General features: G+C 42.8%; 1 protein-coding gene and 2 long non-coding RNA genes across 3 annotated transcripts; 1 reads left to right on the forward strand and 2 right to left on the reverse strand.

Moving 5' to 3' along the window:
- Positions 1–4,362: 4,362 nt before the first annotated feature.
- LOC121400568 (zinc phosphodiesterase ELAC protein 2-like) lies at positions 4,363–7,753 on the forward strand. The gene is made up of 3 exons (XM_041583916.1): positions 4,363–4,586; positions 7,388–7,438; positions 7,522–7,753. The coding sequence occupies exons 1-3, from the start codon at positions 4,384–4,386 to the stop codon at positions 7,688–7,690; spliced, it is 423 nt and encodes a 140-aa protein (XP_041439850.1). The 5' UTR covers positions 4,363–4,383; the 3' UTR covers positions 7,691–7,753.
- Positions 7,754–15,059: 7,306 nt separating this feature from the next.
- On the reverse strand, positions 15,060–17,301 carry LOC121400571. Its single transcript, XR_005965823.1, has 3 exons — positions 17,079–17,301; positions 16,614–16,810; positions 15,060–16,140 (listed from the first exon to the last, which is right to left on the reverse strand). It is a non-coding gene; the product is annotated as an uncharacterized LOC121400571 (long non-coding RNA).
- Positions 17,302–19,711: 2,410 nt separating this feature from the next.
- Positions 19,712–20,880, reverse strand: LOC121400573. The gene is made up of 2 exons (XR_005965825.1): positions 20,092–20,880; positions 19,712–19,914 (listed from the first exon to the last, which is right to left on the reverse strand). It is a non-coding gene; the product is annotated as an uncharacterized LOC121400573 (long non-coding RNA).

Genomic DNA, 20,880 nt, shown 5'->3' on the forward strand with positions numbered 1-20,880 from the left:
GTCTGACAAGGGATGATGGGATTTGTACTATAGGCTACAGGTCTGACAAGGGATGCTGGGATTTGTATTATAAGTTGCGGGTCTGACAAGGGATGCTGGGATTTGTAGTATAGGCTACAGGTCTGACAAGGGATGCTGGGATTTGTACTATAGGCTACAGGTCTGACAAAGGATGCTTGGATTTGTATTATACGTTGCGGGTCTGACAAGGGATGCTGGGATTTGTATTATAGGCTGCAGGTCTGACAAAGGATGCTGGGATTTGTATTATAGGCTACAGGTCTGACAAGGGATGCTGGGATTTGTACTATAGGCTACAGGTCTGACAAGGGATGCTGGGATTTGTACTATAGGCTACAGGTCTGACAAGGGATGCTGGGATTTGTAGTATAGGCTACAGGTTTGACAAGGGATGCTGGGATTTGTACTATAGGCTGCAGGTCTGACAAGGGATGCTGGGATTTGTATTATAGGCTGCAGGTCTGACAAGGGATGCTGGGACTTGTAGGTCAGTAACAGGTAAAAAACCATAGGCTGTAGGTCTGGCAAGGGATGCTGGGATTTGTACTATAGGCTACAGGTCTGACAAGGGATGCTGGGATTTGTATTATAGGCTGCAGGTCTGACAAGGGAATGCTGGGATTTGTAGGTCAGTAACAGGTAAAAGACCACAGGCTGCAGGTCTGACAAGGGATGCTGGGATTTGTACTATAGGCTGCAGGTCTGACAAGGGATGCTGGGATGTGTACTATAGGCTACAGGTCTAACAAGGGATGCTGGGATTTGTATTATAGGCTGCAGGTCTGACAAGGGATGCTGGGATTTGTATTATATGCTGCAGGTCTGACAAGGGATGCTGGGATTTGTATTATAGGCTGCAGGTCTGACAAGGGATGCTGGGATTTGTACTATAGGCTACAGGTCTGACAAGGGATGCTGGGATTTGTACTATAGGCTACAGGTCTGACAAGGGATGCTGGGATGTGTACTATAGGCTACAGGTCTAACAAGGGATGCTGGGATTTGTATTATAGGCTGCAGGTCTGACAAGGGATGCTGGGATTTGTACTATAGGCTACAGGTCTGACAAGGGATGCTGGGATTTGTACTATAGGCTACAGGTCTGACAAGGGATGCTGGGATGTGTACTATAGGCTACAGGTCTAACAAGGGATGCTGGGATTTGTATTATAGGCTGCAGGTCTGACAGGGGATGCTGGGATTTGTAGGTCAGTAACAGTTAGAAGACTACAGGCTGCAGGTCTGACAAGGGATGCCGGGACATTCAGGACATGAGTAACAGTGACTGGGAAGTTGAAGCTCCAAAACTTTTTCCTTTAAATAATTGTAAGAAGTCAGTTTTATATACAAAGTAAGATGCAAAGAGAAATATGGATATTAATAGTATTGGAGAAGAAACACCAAGTGGCCAACTGTCAACTGTCACTCCAAACACTGGTTGACCCCTGTTATATGGGAACATGGAGGATTTCAGACTTTTGCCCTTAGTAATTGCTTAACTTTTGCTGAAAAGCTTTTTAATAAGTACATTTTATATACAAAGTGAGATATAGAGAGGAATATAAATATTAATCGCATTAGAGGAGAAACCTGAACAGCAAGAGGCCAACTGTCAACTGTCACTCCAAACACTGTCAGTGGCCCCTGTTATATGGGAACATGGGAGATTTCAGACTTTTCCCCTTAATAATTTCTTAACTTTCCCTTAAAAGATTTTTTAAGAAGTAAATGTTATATACAAAGTGAGATACAGAGAGAAATATAAATATTTATAGCATTAGAGGAGAAACCTGAACAGCAAGTGGCCAACAGTCACTCCAGATATTGCCATAGTATATATGTTAACATAGGAGATTTTAGACTTTTTATTATTTCTTAACTTGCACTTATTTTAAATATAAAGCAATTGGAATCCCAAATGTTATTTTATAGTTTCTGTACTTAGCCTGACAGGTGTGTAGCCTCCCTGCATCCCTGTACCTTCCCCTAACCCCAACTCTCCTATAATCTATTAAAATGACAAAACCAAGGCTAATATCCCATGCGCTACCTAATGACTCAATTTAGTAGTGATTTTCTTCATTTATATTATTATTTTCCATAAATTGTCCCCCCAGTGTGTGCTGTGCATCCACTCACCTCTGATCCCAGAAATGAAAGTGAGAAATCCGTTATTTAACTGTCACTTAGCCGTGCAGCCAAATGCCAGGATGTACTTCTGTGTATTTATCCTGAGTTGTCTATAGTCTGCCTGTTTCCCCATTCCTCCCATAATGATATTTTCTATTAGAATATGCACAAAACCAAGGAGAATATCCCAGCACTAGCCAGTGTCACACTCAAATAGTGATTTCCTTCATTTCTGCCATTATTTCCCTCAATGCTCCACTCACCTCTGATTCCAGAGTTTCCAGTCAATCACGTTTTATGTTTATATCTTGATAGTGATTGGCTGCAAGTTCAGCACATGTTTACATGCTGCTTAGATAAGTGGGACCTCAGTAAGGAGATGTGGGGGTTCAGCTCATTAATCTTTGATGAATATTAATTCAAATGGCCAATGTAAGAAGTCTCAATGAGTGAGCCCTATCGAAACCTCCCATGAGCCTCTATGGATATGAAGCTTAAACAGAAGATAATTACCTGCCCTGGGATGTTGTACCAGCTGCTGAGGGAGCCCCATTCTGCCATCTTTAATATTGGTATCAATATTCTCTCCCAGTGTGCGTTTGCCATTGGATTAGTGGATTTCAATTTTATAAGAGGGGATAATTTCCTATACTGGGATGTTGGTGTCACTGAAAATTCCCAACACATTCAAGTAGACTCTCAAGGACTGTGGCAGCAAGCTGTACCGGGCATTTAATGCAGACTGACGCAGCCAAGAACCCATTGCAAAATCTCCCCAGTTCTCCAATCAATGTGTGGGCTATGTTGCCTTAACCAGGACAGGCTTAACAGCACAGGGGTGGATGCACTGTGGATAAGGTGGAAATCAATGTATTCAGAACATGTGCCTCCCACACACACCTCAAGTTTAGGGGTTACTGATGTAACTAAGCCATTGTCAAGGGCATTTTCATCTATTGACAGGAGAGGAATGGAAGGGACAGACAATTTACCAGCAAAAGTCAACAAAATATCCAGCAGCCCCTGAATCAATGAAAGCCTTAACAGAAACAGGTGTGTTATTCCAGGACAGAGTAACAGGAACACAAATCCTAGAACTAGTGTTACAGGGAGCAGAAATACAGCCCAAATGAATCTCCCCAACCTCATACAGCCTCAGGAGTTTTCCCAGTTTTACTGGGCAGGTATAGACAAAATGGCCTTTAGTCCCACAGTACATGCAGATGCCCTAGGAACGTCTGCAAAATCATTAGGAAAGTGACAGCTCAGCGGTCAAAAACTGTATGGGATCCTCAGGGGATTGAAGAGTAAAAGATTCAGAGGGAATAAAGACCTTGCTGCTAGGAACATAACCAGGCTGTGAAATCTTCCCCTGATGCCTTTTCATTAATCTGGGATCCCCCTGTCTAGCTAGGTGCATTAAAGGGGAACTAAAGTCTAAAATAGAATAATGCTAAAAAATGCTGTATTTTGTATACTAAACATAAACATGAACTTACTGCACCACAAGCCTAATTAAACAAATGATTTATGTTTTCAAGGTTGGCAGCAGGGGGTCACCATCTTGTAACTTTGTTATACATCTTTGCAAGACATGTCGATCGGACAGGTTTAAAAATCCCATCGGACCGCGGCCCCATCTGTTCGTAGGTGCGGTTCTTGCGATCCGACTGCCCGTTATGGGTCACTAACATCCAATATTTGGGCCCTAGGGCCCATGATCGGATCAGAGCGATATCGCTCACCTCAAAGTGGGCATGTCGGGGAGAGATCCGCTCATTTGGCGATGTCTCTGTGTACGGCTTAGACAGGATAGCAATTAGCTGGTTCTTATATAAACTGACTAGTTTCTACCCCTATACTGGACCTGTCAGGTATTGGACTCATTCCTATCCTTTCCTGGTACCTCACCACTAGAGGCATTAGGTCCTTTCTGAGGCTCGAAACTAACTCACTGGCCTATGAATCGTCTATTTCCTGTCCACTAGACTAGAGGGATGATCCTTTCCAGGGATAGGAACTAGTCGCTACCGTCATAGAAAGGCGTCGTGGCGCAGACGCTTAGTCAGACCGTTAGTTAGACCGCTGATTGGATTGCGATGTGGCATTGATTGGACTGCCTGTTGCCTAGGAACGACTGAGCTGGACGCTGATTGGCTGAGGGTGGTCCGAAGAGTAGGTTGTTCCAAGTTGGCTGAATGTGGCTTAGTTTCCGGCCTGTGCGGTTCTGTCATGTCTCATCCTCCCTGCCAGGTTCGGGCTTTCTCCAGCCGCAAGGACAAGCCTCCCAAGGACACGCTCCGTCACATAAAGAGACGCGAGAAGCGCCAGGAAGTCGACCAGAGCAATGGGCCCGCCACAGTCTATGTGCAAGTAGCCGGGGCCGGCAGCCGGGACTCAGGCGCCTCTGTCTATGTCTTTTCCGAGTTCAACAGGTGCGTCACCGCTGTAAGGTTTCCCTGTGGGAGAGGCCGGTTTATTCTAGTGACGTTCTAGTGATAAAGTCTCAAGCCCCATTGTCACCCTAATGACATAGGACGAGCTGATGTCTGTGCCTAAGTAGCCCTGTGTGTAGCCTTTGACAGGAGCATGTCATTGGCTGCCTTTGACTATTCCTTTATGTGTTGCTGGGAAATGTTCTCATTTTGTGGCAGCTAGTGTGCTTCATTGTGCTTCATTGTGGCAGCTAGTGTGCTTCAGTCGCTCTGTCAGAGGCTGATACTGGTTGTGCCAGGGAGTCTTTCCCTGCAAGTGGTAGCCATGGCGTGTGCCAATGATCATGCTTCACTGTGTGTCAGGAGTGTACCAGTGTTATGCCAGGGAGGGGGCTTCATGGAGTGTACCAGTGTTATGCCAGGGCTTGATGGAGTGTACCAGTGTAATGCCAGGGAGGGGGCTTCATGGAGTGTACCAGTGTTATGCCAGGGCTTCATGGAGTGTACCAGTGTAATGCCAGGGAGGGGGCTTCATGGAGTGTACCAGTTTTATGCCAGGGAAAGAGCTTCATGGAGTGTACCAGTGTTATGCCAGGGAAAGGGCTTCATGGAGTGTACCAGTGTAATGCCAGGGAGGGGGCTTCATGGAGTGTACCAGAAAATGCCAGGGAAAGGGTTTCATGGAGTGTACCAGTGTAATGCCAGGGAAAGGGCTTCATGGAGTGTACCAGTGTAATGCCAGGGAGGGGGCTTCATGGAGTGTACCAGTGTAATGCCAGGGAGGGGCTTCATGGAGTGTACCAGTGTTATGCCAGGCAAAGGGCTTCATGGAGTGTACCAGTGTTATGCCAGGGAAAGGGCTTCATGGAGTGTACCAGTGTTATGCCAGGGAAAGGGCTTCATGGAGTGAACCAGTGTAATGCCAGGGAGGGGGCTTCATGGAGTGTATCAGTGTTATGCCAGGGAGGGGGCTTCATGGAGTGTACCAGTGTAATGCCAGGGAGGGGGCTTCATGGAGTGTACCAGTGTAATGCCAGGGAGGGGGCTTCATGGAGTGTACCAGTGTAATGCCAGGGAGGGGGCTTCATGGAGTGTACCCTGTGCTTCTGAAGGCTGCCAGTCAGGTTCCCCCCTGCATGTAATGGAGAATGCAGATCTCTTTAAAGGGCTTGTTCACCTTCCAAACACTTTTTCACCAGAAATAAAGAATTTTTTTTTTTCCATTTGCTTTCCACTTGCCATTTTTCCAAAATCGAAGTTTAAAGTTGAATGTCCCTGTCTCAGGTGTTTCAGTCTGGCAGCTCAGTAATTCAGGTGCGGATTGTGAACTGTTACAATTTGCTCCATTAGTTGATACATTTTTCAGCCGCATCTGTGGAATATTAGCAACTATTGTATCAATTCTAACAGCTGCCTTTAATGAAACTCAGGGACTCTGACAAAGATAAGAAATGTACCCGCTATATGTATTTATTTAGAACAGTTACAGAGTCTGCGACCCCCCCAGAGCTGCTTTCGAAAGACAAAAGAAGGTAAAAAATTTAAGTTTACACTTCAATATTAGAAAACACATAGAAAATATAAAGTAATTGGAACTGGTGAACTATCGTAAACCAACTGAACTGAAAAAAAGTGTTAGAAGGTGAACAACCCCTTTAAAGAGCCAGTAAAATACTTTTTAAAGTTTGTATCTGTTCTTCTAGTGGCAACAAATGCTCTATTTTATGTGAGAGAAGCCTTTGTGTCTACCTGTGTAAAAACTAAAATCATTGGCGTTCTACCCAGCTTATCTGTTTTCTACTATATAGGCCTGTGCCCTGTAGCCCAGCCTGCCTGTCATATCATTCTAAAGGGAAAATATACCCCAAATTGGGCTGATGTAGAAAAAGGTGCATAAACACTGTCTGAATTTCCAGACGTAAAGAAACCATAAAAGCCTGCCAGTGTGTTTGCCAGCTCCTCTACCCCTCCCAGAGTTTCAATGTATTGCAACCCCTCCCATACCTTGTTCCATTATGAAGTGATGGATTCTGGGACTTGAAGTCCCTGTGCATTGTCCACTATGGAAAACATCAAGTCCTAAAGTGCAGTAGGAACATTTACCGGTAAGGATCTACTGCTTATGCGCCGAATGTCACAAAGTTTTCTGATTTCACTTCGTGACACTCAGCGCATGCGCAGTAGATCCGTACCGGTAAATGTTCCTACTGCGCATGCGCCAGAAGACGCCGGTCAAAGCAGGAAGAAGATGCGCGTGGGAGAAGATGGCGACTGTGAACTCCTGAGGACAGGACCTGCGCAGAGGGGTGAGTAACAAGTTAGGGGCATTTGCCCAGGGGGACAGGTAGGCCAGGGGGGAGGGGGGAGGAGGGAGGGGGGGGCAACACAGGGGGGGGAGGGGTTTTGCGCCCAGTGGGGTTTCCTTCTCCTTTAAGACAGGCTCTAGCACATAAACTAAACATTGAGATATAACTATATTTTTAATACTAGCTACAGAGTTTTTAGACTTTTTGGGTTGAGTTCCCCTTTGTAGAGGCTCCCACTTTGCTAATAATATTACAATATTTATGATATGAGTATCTCTGTTATAATTTCAAGGAGTGTCTAGGACAGTAAATAAATATTCAGTCTGACTAACCTTCAGACAGACCTTCCCCACAGTGTAGGAAGCACTGCCTTAGAGAAAATATTTTGTTTAAGCCCACTGTTAATGAATGCATAAAGAATCAATGAGCTTTGAGGGTGCTGTCAGTGTGACAGGTGCAATGCAGATTTTATTTACTGTTTTTTCCCTTCTGCAGGTATCTGTTTAACTGTGGCGAGGGAACACAGAGATTGATGCAGGAACACAAGTAAGGGTCCTTCCTTCATTAAAAGTGATGTATATTTTAGGAAGTGTTTGTGTATGAATGTAACATTCTTGTTTCTCTCCAAGATTGAAGATAGCACGGCTGGACAACATTTTTTTGACCCGAATGGACTGGGCCAATGTGGGGGGCTTACAGGTTAGTTCAACAGAATGGTTTCTGGATGTTCTCTCTGGCCACACAATGACGGGGGCATTTGAAGTTGTATATTTGAGTAATATACAGAAATGCATCTGAAATAGTATTCAACTTGATGTAGTAGGGCTGGTGCGTGGAGTTTTGTTGGTAGAATTAGGAGACAAAATAAGTCGGTCGAATGATATCTGCCATCAGATTCTGTGAAGAAATTATTTCAACGGTTTCTGTCCTTTGCTTTTAAATTCGGCATCTATTAAAAGGGTGTTTCACCTTTAAGTTATCTTTTAGTATGTTATAGAATTCTAAGAAACTTTCAGTTGGTCTTCATTATTTTTTTTTATAGTTTTTGAATTATTTGCCTTTTTCTTTGGACTCTTTCCAGCTTTCAAATGGGGGTCACTGACCCCACCTAAGAAAACAAATGCTTTATAAGGCTAAACATTTGTTACTTTTTTTTTTTCTATTCAGGACCTCTCAGATTCCTATTCCAGTCTCCTATTCAAATCAGTGCATGGTTGCTAGGGTAATTTGGTCCCTAGAAATGAGACTGCTTAAATTGCAAGCTGGAGAGCTGCTGAATAAAAAGCTAAATAACTCAAAAAGCACACATAATACAAAATAAAAATCAATTCCAAATTGTCTCAGAAGATCACTCTCTACATATTACTAAAAGTACTAAAACCAAAATACTAAACTTTTATATGGATCACCTACCTGTAGCAACAGCATGTCACCTGATGACATTTCATGTTACCAACTTGCCATCGTGTCTTTAGCACTTATTTGTTTTGTGGCCCATTGTTATTTGTAAGTGTTCCATTCCATCCACATGCACACTGAGTTTTATCCTGTATATGCGAACACTGCATGAACACTGAACATCCGCCAAATGATGGTGAACCTTACGGTGGAGCACCACAATCAAGGTGGCAGGGCAGTACTAGACGCAGCCAAGGCCTTTCACACGGTGGAGTGGGCATATCTTTGGAGCGTTCTAGGACATATGGGCTTTGGGCCACAGATCACCGCACTTATACAGTTGTTATGTGCCAAACCAATGACTGCACTGAGAGTCAGGACTGCGATGTCAACTCCTTTTGCACTCACCAGAGGCACTAGGCAGGCTTGTCCGCTATCCCCACTCCTGTTTGCTATTGCCCTAGAACCCTTTGCTGCTGCAGTCAGACAGAACACGCAAATAAAAGGTTGGGTTTTGAGTGCAGGGGGAAGATAAAATGCAGCTATATGCCGATGACACCCTGGTATATCTGGCAGATAGAGACCACTCACTAAGTGAACTCTTTAAGCTAACTGGAAAATTCTGTAAGGTCTCTGGTTAAAAGGTAAACCCCTCAAAGTCTACCCTATTTCTGGTAGAGGAAGACCTTGGTAACTGTCCCCTACAGGTGTCAGCCAAATTCACATACCTGGGAGTAGAGATAGCCTTGCCTACACTAGCTTTTGTGACTTGAATGTAACGCCCCTTCTATTCTGGGTAGAAACCAAACTGTCAGCTTGGGAGGCCTTGCCCATCAGACCAGTAGGTAAAATTCAGCTGGTAAAAATGTTTGTTCAGCCAAAATTGATGTATACACTGTGGCACGCTCCATTGCCCCTCCCGCTAACATTCTTTACCAAAATTGACACAAGGTTGAAGAAGTTTATCAGGGGCAACAACAGGGGCAGGCTGAGTATGGAGACACTGAAAAGACCCATAAGGGATGGTGGGATGGCGTTGCCTGACTTCCTAACCATTTACCTAGCAATGCAGATCTCACATATGTCAGTGCTGAAGCCGGAAGGCCCTTGCTCAGCACTCTATAGAGCATGGAACACTCTTAACTCCCAAGAAAGTGACCCCCTCACAAGCCCTGCTCACAGTCCCTACAAAAACAAAAAGATCAAAGGTTAACCCTGTCCTAGGGAACACCAAATGGGTATTTTAAAAGATTGACCAGATAATGGGAATTGCCAATATAGACCCATCCACTCCACTATGGGAAAATGCCAAACTGGGTGGGGTGGCGGAGCTCAAACAACCCCAATGTTGGTTAGATAATGGTGTATGTACAATAGCAGATGTTTGGAGACAAGGTAAACCTCTGTCCTTCTCTGAAATAAAAGAGAGGTGGGCCATCCCTACTTCTCACTGGCTATTCTATATGAGGCTCAGGTTAAAGTTAATGGAATGGTACAAAGTGAAACTACTAGAACCAAATGACCATCCAATCATCACAATACTCAATAAGGAAAAGCCCCAGGGCACAATATCTAAGGTATATAAAATTATCTGTGAATATAGGCACAGAGGCAACCCACTGAAATGCAGGGGCAGTTGGACCTGGGTACCTTAATTGACACACAGTGGACAGCGGCACTTAAAGCTCCTAGTCAAATATCCTTTAGTCCAAGGCATAGTTATTACAATTGTACTTGCTCCACAGGGCTTATTATACGAGCAGCAGGCTCAATAAAATGTTCCCTAATCTATAGCCGCAATGTGCGAGATGTAAACAGGCAGAAGGGGATCTACTACATACCCTTTGGAGCTGCCCTGAATTGCAAGTATACTGGAGAGGGGCTCTTGTAATACTCGAGGAAGTAACAGGGAATGATAACCTAGTTGACCCTAAACTCTAAACTGTGTCTCTTGAATATACAGACTGGTACTGGTAAGGCTCCCCAATTGGCACCATTCCTAAGCAAAGCCCTATTCCAACTACGTAGACTTATCGCCCTAAACTGGAAGGCGGAAGCTCCCCCAGACATAGCCCAGTGGATTACTGACCTTGCTAAAATAGAGCTCCTGATGGCGAAACGAAAGGGTTGCCAAGTCAAGTTTTATAGGATACGGGGCCCCTGTCTACGGAAATTCCCCCTGCAGCTGTACTTAAACTCGGATGATCTATGAATAACATAGCAGGGTAAAAAAGTAGGACGCAGGTAGAATGGTGTTAATACTGTCTCTTTATTGAAAACTGTAATACAAAAATGATGTATCAAATCCAATGTGTATCATGAAAAATTTTATCGTGCTGTATAATTCTGTTTATACTCAATAAACTTACCTGAACAAATCAAAAAAAAAAAGTTAATTTAAAGGTGAACAAACCCTTTAGGGAGGAAAGCAGAGAACTTAAAGGCCTGATTGCGCCGGTTACTTTCATTCTCACCCAGCGCCTTCCAGAGATGGTCAATAGCTGAATAAGGGAACCAGACCAACTGAGATGTTGCAGAGAGCAGAGCCTGGGGGGGGGAAGAAACATCATTATTATCCTTTATACAGCGCATGGCTTCTCCAGTATAACTGATTTTCCTATCACAGTGGCACAAGCACAGTTGGTTCAGTTCAGGAGGCTATAAAGTCATCAGTAGGTTTGCAGAGGGAAACAGACACTCCATATGGATAGTGCCTTAAAGGAGAAGGAAAGTCTACAACTAAGTAAGCTTTATCAGAAAGGTCTATATAAATACACCAGTAAACCCTCAAAGTAATGCTGCCCTCTGTCAAAAGAAACACAGCATTTCTTTCCTTCTATTGTGTACACATGGGCTTCTGTATCAGACTTCCTGTTTTCAGCTTAAACCTCCAGGGCTTGGGCATGCTCAGTTTGCTCCTTTCCCTTCCCCCCCCCCTGCTGTAATATGAGCTCAGAGCTATGAGTGAGCACGGAGAGACGCAGGCAGGAAGTGATGTCACACCAAGCTAATATGGCAGCTGCTATCCTAAACAAACAGAGCTTCTAGAGCTCTTTACTCAGGTATGGTAAAGCATTCTACAGAATAAATATAGTGCACTATTGTGGCTAATCTATTGGCAATAAACGGCTCGGGTGGCTTTACTTCTCCTTTAAATTAAATGAGTATACGTGCTTGGGGTTCATCTAAGATGCCATACCCCGTACCCCACAGAAATTCATAGGCACAGTGATCCCTTCACCCCCTACAAACATCCAGCGACACAATGAACTGCCCAAAACCTAAGGTAGAGGTTACAACCTGTATCAAACCTACAATACAAGTTGGCAAACCCCGGGGTACAAGTTGCAGGTCCAGTCAAGAGTCCGCAGCCGCCACTAACACTTTCCCATGTTTGAATTTGCCGCTCACTGATTGGTAATCCGCAGTGGAGCGGTCACATGGTAGGATCACATGACTGTGACGTCAGGTCCTTTCCGAGGATAGGAACTAGCCGCTACCTTTCTATGATGCCTAGTGTTAAGGTAGGTTAGAGGCTCCTCTCTCTGCAACCTCTTAGTTGATCTGGTTCCCTTATTCAGCTATTGACCATTTCTGGCAGGCTCTGGGTGAGAATGAAAGTAACCAGGCTGTAAGTTCTCTGCTTTCCTCCCTGTCTCATGTTAAAGGGGTTGTTCACCTTTAAATGAACTTTTAGTATGATATAGAGAGAGATATTCTGAGACAATTTGCAATTGGTTTTCATTTTTTATTATTTGTGGATTTTGAGTTATTTAGCATTTTATTCAGCAGCTCTCCAGTTTGCAGTTTCAGCCATCTGGTCCAAATTCCCATAGCAACCATGCATTGAATTGAATAAGAGACTGGAATATGAATAGGAGAGGACCTTAATAATAAAAAGTAGCAATAACAATACATTTGTAGCCTTACAGAGCATTTGTTTTTGGATGGGGTCAGTGACCCCTGTTTGAAAACTAGAAAGAGTCAGAAGTAGAAGGCAATTAACTTAAAAACTATGAGAAATAAATGTAAATGACCAATTGAAAAGTTGTTTAGAATTGGCCATTCTATAACATGTTAAAAGTGATCTTAAAGGTGAACCACCCCTTTAATCACTTCTGTTCAGGCTTCAAACAGTTCTAGCATTTTTATATTCAACTTTTCTTTAAAAAGGAGAAAATGTAAAATCACTGGGTAGTGCCAAGTTGTTGGAGGCTCCCAGTTATTCCAATCACTGATCCCCAGTACAGTCATCCCTCTTATATCCATTTGCACCAGACACAATGAACTGCCTCTAATTAGGGATGCACCGAATCCAGGATTCGGTTTGGGATTCGGCCAGGATTCAGCCTTTTTCAGCAGGATTCAGATTCGGGCGAATCCTTGTGCCTGGCCGAACCGAATCCAAATCCTAATTTGTATATGTAAATTAGGGGTGGGTAGGGAAATCACGTGATTTTTCATCACAAAAGAAGAATTTTTCCCACTTTTTCCTTTCCTGTCCCTAATTTGCATATGCAAATTAGGATTCGGTTCGGTATTCGGCCGAATCTTTCACCAAGGCCGAATCCCAAATAGTGGATTGGGTGCATCCCTACCTCTAATAGAACATTTCTAGGTATTTATTTTGCACACGGATGTACAGTATAAGGGGTTTATTGACTGATACTAAACCGTTCTCTCTCTCTCTCTTTCGTTCATTTCTGCAGATTCTGGGCAAACTCCAGAGGAAGTTGGATGAATATTTTGAGAAGCTGAAGAAACCACCAGCGACTACAAAACGTTAGTGCAGAAGCCGCTACGGGCGTAAAGCAGCTCAGTTATATACAGATGGAAACCAGGCCCCCGTGTTTATAATTCAGCGTAGAATTCATAATAATGTCATTAGTTTTCTGTTTTGTACAAAAAAATAAATAAATAAATAAACTATTTTGTATGATGTTTCTATGTGTGTCCATTTGTGGGATGTTTCATTATCAGATTCCAACCCCCTGCCACATGTCCTACTGAATATATACCTGTAGATCTATACACAGTGTTTGGATTTGCTGTTTGATTCTTTTTCCTGCTTAGATCTAAAATACCTGAAATCTGCTCCCTGGCTCATTCTTTGAGAGGTGGACTAGTCTGGCCAATGGACTGTACCAGAGCAGGGAACTGATCAGTGGCTACTTCAGTCAAGGGTCCATTTCAACCCTGCCCAGATACATATGGCTGAATTTCAATCAGACATGAATGGGTTTGGCATATCACCAGCCTAACCAGTAATATAGCAGCCGAGACTGGGACCAGTGTTACACATTTAACCAGCAATTATACATTTATAATTCCCTGATGTACCACCCCTGTCCTGTCCCTCCCCAATCCCTGCCTCCAGCTCCGCTTCTTTCCCTTCTTCCTATAATCCCCTGCTCCCATATCGACCATATTTTCTCCCGAACCACCCCCTCATTGTCCCTCCCCTTTCTGTACAGCCAGATTTCTTTTTTTCCAAAATGGTGACAACCCTAGATATTGGTCAGGCAGGACCTTCTGAGGGCCCATGTTTGATAATGTCCCTGGCACAGCACAAGCCCAGTATAATGCTTCTTCCGAGCTGACTGGACTGTGCTGGCACCCAGCCTAAATCAGTGCAATGGACTGTGAAAACCTGTTGGTGGCACCAACTCCCACGAGCAGCGTCTCCTATTTCCCCATCTCATGTATGTCAGTGGGCATGGGTATTTACTACTTTATTTTAAAGCATGGGGGCAACACCATCCAGCAAGATCAACATGTGATTCCTTAAAGGCCTGGGCCCAACAGAACTGAAAAGCGTGATACGGCTGTACCCTGCAATTACATAAACTTAACCCTTGCTCTGTTTACCCCCCCCCACACTGTCTCTTAAAGGGCAAGTAAATCCAGGACTAAATATAAACTGCATGGATTAATATCAGGGCAGGGGGGCTGCTGTATTGCCTCTCAGCCGTGTCATTGGTAAAGTTACATCCCCCCACTTCAGCAGAACAAACCTTCCTGGTCACTCTGGACGGACCCTCCTCTTCCCATTTTCCCAAAGGGAGTGATATGTGCAGTGAACCTCTGGGGAGCAGGGTACTATGGTAAAATATTCACTACGAATCAAAATATAGAGTAAATTATGTATGTCTTACTTTGGCCCACGGCTCCTTGAATTTCCATTGGCCATTAATAACCCACCTGTTATCAGTAGACCAATCACGGGATGGACTGATGCCCAATGAAACATCACACAGACTTGCCCTTCCTCTGCCCAAATAATACCAAAGGCAACTTTATCATGGGACAAACGTCTTCTAATGACAGTGGCATGTTTATGGGTCACCTCTTTCTAGACTCAATGAGTCTGTTTCTCTTTGGCTCAAAGGATACTAATGGCAATAACAGGTATATCCAAGTCCCTGCTAGGCCCAAAATAATATATTAATAAGTCAGCACCTTCTGAACCCAGTCTCATAATGTACTAATCCCACTGATATGTTTATATACACTATATATCATTTGTTTGTGATTGATTGACCAACCTCTGACATCAGTGCAGATCAGTAGGACTGGGTCCAGACATGGCTTATCCCTTGTTAAATTTCTTCCTTAGCATCTCCTTTCACCAATTTCTCCCACCCTTGCCTCTTATTTCCACCTTCACTTTTCAATCACCCTTTTCCCTTGCACTAGAGGTCTCCCTCCTCTGTAATGTTGCCTGGCAATACTATAGAACTATAAAAAATGCAAGAACACCAATGAAATGTGTATTAACATATTTATTTATAAATTGGATGTTATATTTATGCATTTTAGATTAATTCATACTAATTTAATTTGGGAATGACTCACATCCATTAGGTTCAAGTTTTAGTGTAAAAGGGATTTTCCTATTTAGTAGTTGATCCAGAGGAAGGCAAAAACCCCATCTGAAGCCAGAGCCAATTTGCCTCAGAGGGGGAAAAATTCCTTCCTGACTCCCAATGGGCAATCGGACAAGTCCCTGGATCAACTTGTACTATGAGTTTATGTCAGTATCAGTACTAAGAGTTTATGTCAGGGTTTAGAGTAGGAGATGTGACTGGTTGTTGAGTGGAAGGCTTGAAAGGATAGAATTTAGAAAGGAAAGAATTTGAACAGGAGAAACCACTGGGGAATTGGTGTTAGAGGGGCAAAAGAAAAAAGTGGAGAAGAGAAGCCTCTGTGTAGGGGGCATCATTTTAGTGTGTGCTGTGTGGTGTGACTAAATGTCTTGGTATTGGTGGAATGGAAGAACCAATGGAGGTGCAGGAAGAAGGGCAAGGACTAAAAGATATTTTAAAGAGGAGAAACTCTTGATGATAGCTAGATAAAAGAAGATATTGGTGGAGGTGTGTTAGCAAAAGGACAGAGCTTGCGGGTAGAGCTAAAATATGGGATAAGGGCTGGTGGTGGAGCTAAAGTTAAATGGAAAGTCCTTGGGTGGAGATGTGATAATTGGATACTAATGCAAACTAAAGTCCTAATAGTGGAGCTATGGTGTTTGATAAGTGAATGCTGCTAGTCGAGCTGTAGAGGTGGATAGGAATGTTGTTGCTATGGTTCTGGGAATTGTAGATGTTTAAGGCAAGATGTTGGAGTTGTCGTAGTCTACAAAAAAAGGAAGATGGACTATGGCAGTTGGAAATGTGTGTGGGTGGAGTGATGTAAACTGGAGCAAATACACCACTGGTGGAGATGTGGTAGTCTGAAAAGAATATGATCATGGAGATAAAGTCTCTGCTGGTGTAGTTGCAGGAATCTTGATGTTACTACTTGCATCAGCTTGAAAGGAGATGTTGCTGGTGGAGCTGCAGACGCCACTGGATCTGTATAAGAAAAAAATATCAGTCAGTAATAGATCATCATTAATTCTCATTCAGAGGCATGGCATTTATGCACAAGCCTTATTCATTAGGGGTTCCAACATGTTAGGGAGTTTTTCTCCCAGGCTGATGCTCCTTTTAGAATGGGAATAGGAAATAATGCCTGAGCCTTCTCAATCGCATTCTACCCTGTTGTGTTATTGTGCGGCTGCTGAAGTGAGGCTAATGTCCATCAACACAGAAAACCTTGATTCAGCCCCTACTGCCCGGTGTGTTTATCTGCTTCACACATGGGGAGGATTGTGACCAAGAAATGTAAACTTGAGTATCTTCTAGCCGAAATCCACCTCTTGTGCACAGTGAGGATTCAGGTCCTACCAATGTAGACACACTCCAGGCAGCAGGGGATCAGATTGCTATTTGTCTACCAGCTGAGAACCGTCTTACAGGGATACTGAATGGAGATGGGACCTTACCCTGTGGATGTTTCTTTTTCCTAGGCTGTGATTCAGGAAACTCATTCTGGGCTGTTGATGTTATTGGCCACAAGATCAATAACAGGAGAAGCCCTCCAGGGCCACTTGCAGAGCTGCTTCTTGTTCTGCCGATGTCTGTGTGCAGAAGTCACAAGCACGCCGCAGCTTCAGGGTCCAGAGAGCTACTCCCTTCAGTCCTGTATAGGGAAAAATCATATTTGTGATTCATGAATACTAATTAAAGCTTGTATATGATTCATAAACAAAAAAACAAAGACTGAAGACTAAATGCAAATTGTCTTAGAATGCCATTATCACCATTATACTAAAATATAATATTAAGCTAAAGTACCCCTTAAAACATGTATATTATTCCCAGTGCCATTATAATAAAACGAACTCTTGCAGATGTTGAGTTACACTGCGTGATGGTGCAGTCGTATCAAATATAATGGATTCCCTCACCTTTTTTTGGCCGGCCGGTTCTGCAGAGTCCGGAGATGTTCTCCAATCTCAGCCCTGATGATCTTCTTAGGTGTCAGTTGGGTGATGAATGGGTGCTGCAGGAGTTCTTCAGCACTCCCTCTCTCTGAAGGATCCTTCTTCAGACAGGAATCCAAGGACACAAAACGTTGTGACCTGGAAAAAAAGAGATTTTAGCTTTAGCTAGCGAAAAAAATCCCCAGATTATTATTTCCAGATTCCAGAAGCTTTTACCCAGTAACCATTAGCTATACTCCAGAATTTACATATATTTTGCAGTATATTTATCTGTCTATCTATAATATATCATCTATCTATCTGTCCGTCCATCTATCTATTTTGATTTGATCTCTTTAGGGAGAAGTGAGACCCATAGTATTACAGCATTACACATTATAGAAATCTTCTCCCAAAGTCTTGTCTCTACTGACTATGCCTTACCTTGTGAACTTTTTCATCTCCAATTTGTACCTGTATGTTAGTCTCCCATCCATTTAGACTGTAAGCTCTACAGGGCAGGGACCTCCTTCCCATTATGTCTCTCACCACATAGCACTTAAGTTCTTTGTTCTATGATTCTGTATCTATTTATTATGTGATTTGTCTCCCCCATGGATACTTTTATATATATATTGTACTTTTGTGCACTGTACAGCCCACCACTATCCCAAACTGGTCAACAAGGGTTTGCAGCCCCCATTGTGCAAACATAATAGTATATGTATGGGGCAATACATCCATTTACAAAAATGGATGTATTGATTTATTTACATGATTTATTTATTGCATTGTGCAAACTTGACAATGCATTTATCAATATGGCACCTTTCATCCATTGACCCCAACATTATGAAAATATATTGGCAGACTCAATTATCATTATGATGCACTTTATTCATGGATGCAATGTCAAAAACCTAATTTATTCACATGGAACCAAACATGTCGGCAGGTCAATTTACCCTAACATACACTATCATTTCTACAACTTTACTAATATTCTCTTTCCATTTCTCCAATTTACTGATAGAATAGACTTGGGAATAAAGATGGGGCATATGAGAGCAGCCATACACAGGCAGATCTGTAAATCTAGCCTAACACGTCTACACTCTATAGCAATTGGCATTGGCAAAGACCAATTAAAAGTTGAGGACAGTACTTCAAAGAAAAAAGTAATTTTATTTATAATTTTATTATGGCAATGCCAAACCAAGTCATTCAGTGCACATGGATTGTCAGAGCAGAAGGAAGTCGACCATTATTTTCTCTACCAGTGTAACTACACCAGTAAAAAAAATAGCTACCATGGAATAGACATAATAATGGTACACGGGGCCCTAAATCTGCTTTTCTCCACAGGTATAGAAAGATAAATATGGTTCCAATTCGCTCCTTCCTATATTTTTATGGACAGGTACAGAATTGTCCTGTGTGCAGACACACAGAGCAGATGTGAAATAAGGGCTGCGTATCTGCACATAGGCAACTACCATACCTGTCCCTGAAATACAGGAAAGAGCAGATTGGAAGAACATGCATCTTCCTACACATCTGGAACCATTAGCCTTTTGTTGAAAACATTGGTCAACGCACATTTGTCTTGCCACACTTTTAATGTTATATAATATAAAGTGCTGATGTACAAAGTGGTCGGGAAAACATCACTTTAAAAACACATGATTTCAGTCAAATAACATTGAGATCAGTCAGTGGTGTACAGGGGCATTTTTTAGAAGTTGTCTGCAGGAATATATACACTGCATGGAGGCAGGGTTCCAAGAGCTGTGGAGAAGCAGTGCAGGTCATTGCCTAGAGCAGGGAACCTGTGAGCAACATTCAGAAGTAAAAGTAATTGGGGACCAACACTAGCATGAAAAATGTTCTTGGGGTGCCAAATAAGCACCGTGATTGGCCATTTGGTAGCCCCTATGTGGATTGTCAACCAATCTTGAGGCTGTTTGGCAGTACACCTGTTTTATCTGCAACCAAAACTTGCCTCCAAGAATAGAATTTAAAAAGAAGCACCTGATTTGAGGCCACTGGGAGCAACATCAACATGGTGCAACATTTTGCTCATGAGCCACTGGTTGGGATCACTGACCTAGACTTTCAAACGTGGCAGAATGGTACTAGTCGAGAAATAATCAAATCTGACATTGAGTTTAATGGCATCCTCCTATGGCCAAAAAATTTTGAAAAACACCTGTAGCAACAGGAGTAGTTAGTTGCAAATTGAAGAAATAACCAGTGGCACTGGAGGTTTCAATTATATTTCTACAAGAATAAATGAAAGCAGCCAATAAAGACATAGTGGATACATGAATGATACATTTCTTGGTGTTCTCAAAAACTAAAGCTTAAACAAGAGTTCTACTTTATTTTAACTGAGTAAAACAAAAGTGTGGTGAAAATACATTTTCTCTGTTTGTGCAAAATGAATTGCACACATATTACTGAACTACAGCTCCCAAATACCCTGAAAGTCTTTAGCCAGGACTTACAATGCAATCAACTAAGGCTGACTCTGACAAATGTAACGTGCATAGTCTATTTCTAGCCAAGTAGACAAATTTTCCTATTCGATTCTAAAAAGTGGCCAAAGAAACTGTACATCAAACAAAAAAGTAATTTTATTTATAATTTTATTAAAACATAAATGAAAACATGAAGCAGGATCATAAAACAAATCTAAGACACAATAAATAAAACCAAAGATTTCTTTAAAGAGTACCACTTCCATTCCTGGCAAAACAATAGAAAACTGCACAAAATGATGGCGACAAAAGGAGTCAGGATGTGAGGAATCCAACAGCAGCTGTAAAATAAAGAAAAAAAAATAAATGAACACATTCTTATCTAAATAAATTGAAAAAACTGATGTCATTAAACAATTACTAAAATTAAATAGTTCTGTGAATTAAAGGAGGAGATAAGTCCACATCTGACCCCACTCAGTTTGTACCCCTCCCTGCTTCCCCCTGCACAGTCTTACCCCTGAATCCTTCTCGCTCAAGAAATAGCGACCGGAAAAGCAGAGTGAGTGCTCCCAGCCACCATCTTCTAAATCTCATGAATCGAGTGGATTTTTGGTACATGCGTAGTTGTAGTGAATTTCTGGGTTTGAAAAATACGCATGCGCCGAAAAGAGACGGGATGTGCTGAGGAGGAGAGAGAAGAAAACAAGATGGTGGCTGGAAGCTCCGCTACACTCACACTGCTTTTCCAGTCGCTATTTCTGGAGGGAGAAGGATTCAGCGGTAAGACTGTGTGTGGGGGGGGGGCAGAAGGGCAGTTAACATCAAGGGGGGTTGAATTCTCCTTTAAGTTATAATAAAAAGGGATAAGAAGCCATATCCCACTACAGGAGGATGAGGGATTTCTGATATCCAAGACTGGCACAGTGACCCCCCACCTAGGGTTGCCACCTTTTCTATAAAAAAAAAAAAATACCGGCCTTCCTATGTTTTTATGGTTTTTCCCTATACTTAACATTGCAATCATGCAACATTTTTACCAGCCAGGCCAGGAAATACAGGCCAGCTGGCAACCCTACTCCCACCCCATCGACTTTCAAATATACAGTGACTCCCCTTCCCCCCCGCTAAAGGGCACAATAACACACCCTCAACCCACAGAAGAGGCACAGTGACACCCCACTCATGCCACTGATTCAGAGGCACAGCCCCCCCCTTTACCCCAAAGAATTTCAGAGGCACAGTGATCCCCAACACCACAGAAAATCAGAGGCACAATGATCTTCCCATCGCCCACAGAAATCGAA

Source organism: Xenopus laevis, chromosome 2S (assembly GCF_017654675.1).
Source record: "Xenopus laevis strain J_2021 chromosome 2S, Xenopus_laevis_v10.1, whole genome shotgun sequence".
Classification (NCBI taxonomy): Eukaryota; Metazoa; Chordata; class Amphibia; order Anura; family Pipidae; genus Xenopus; species Xenopus laevis.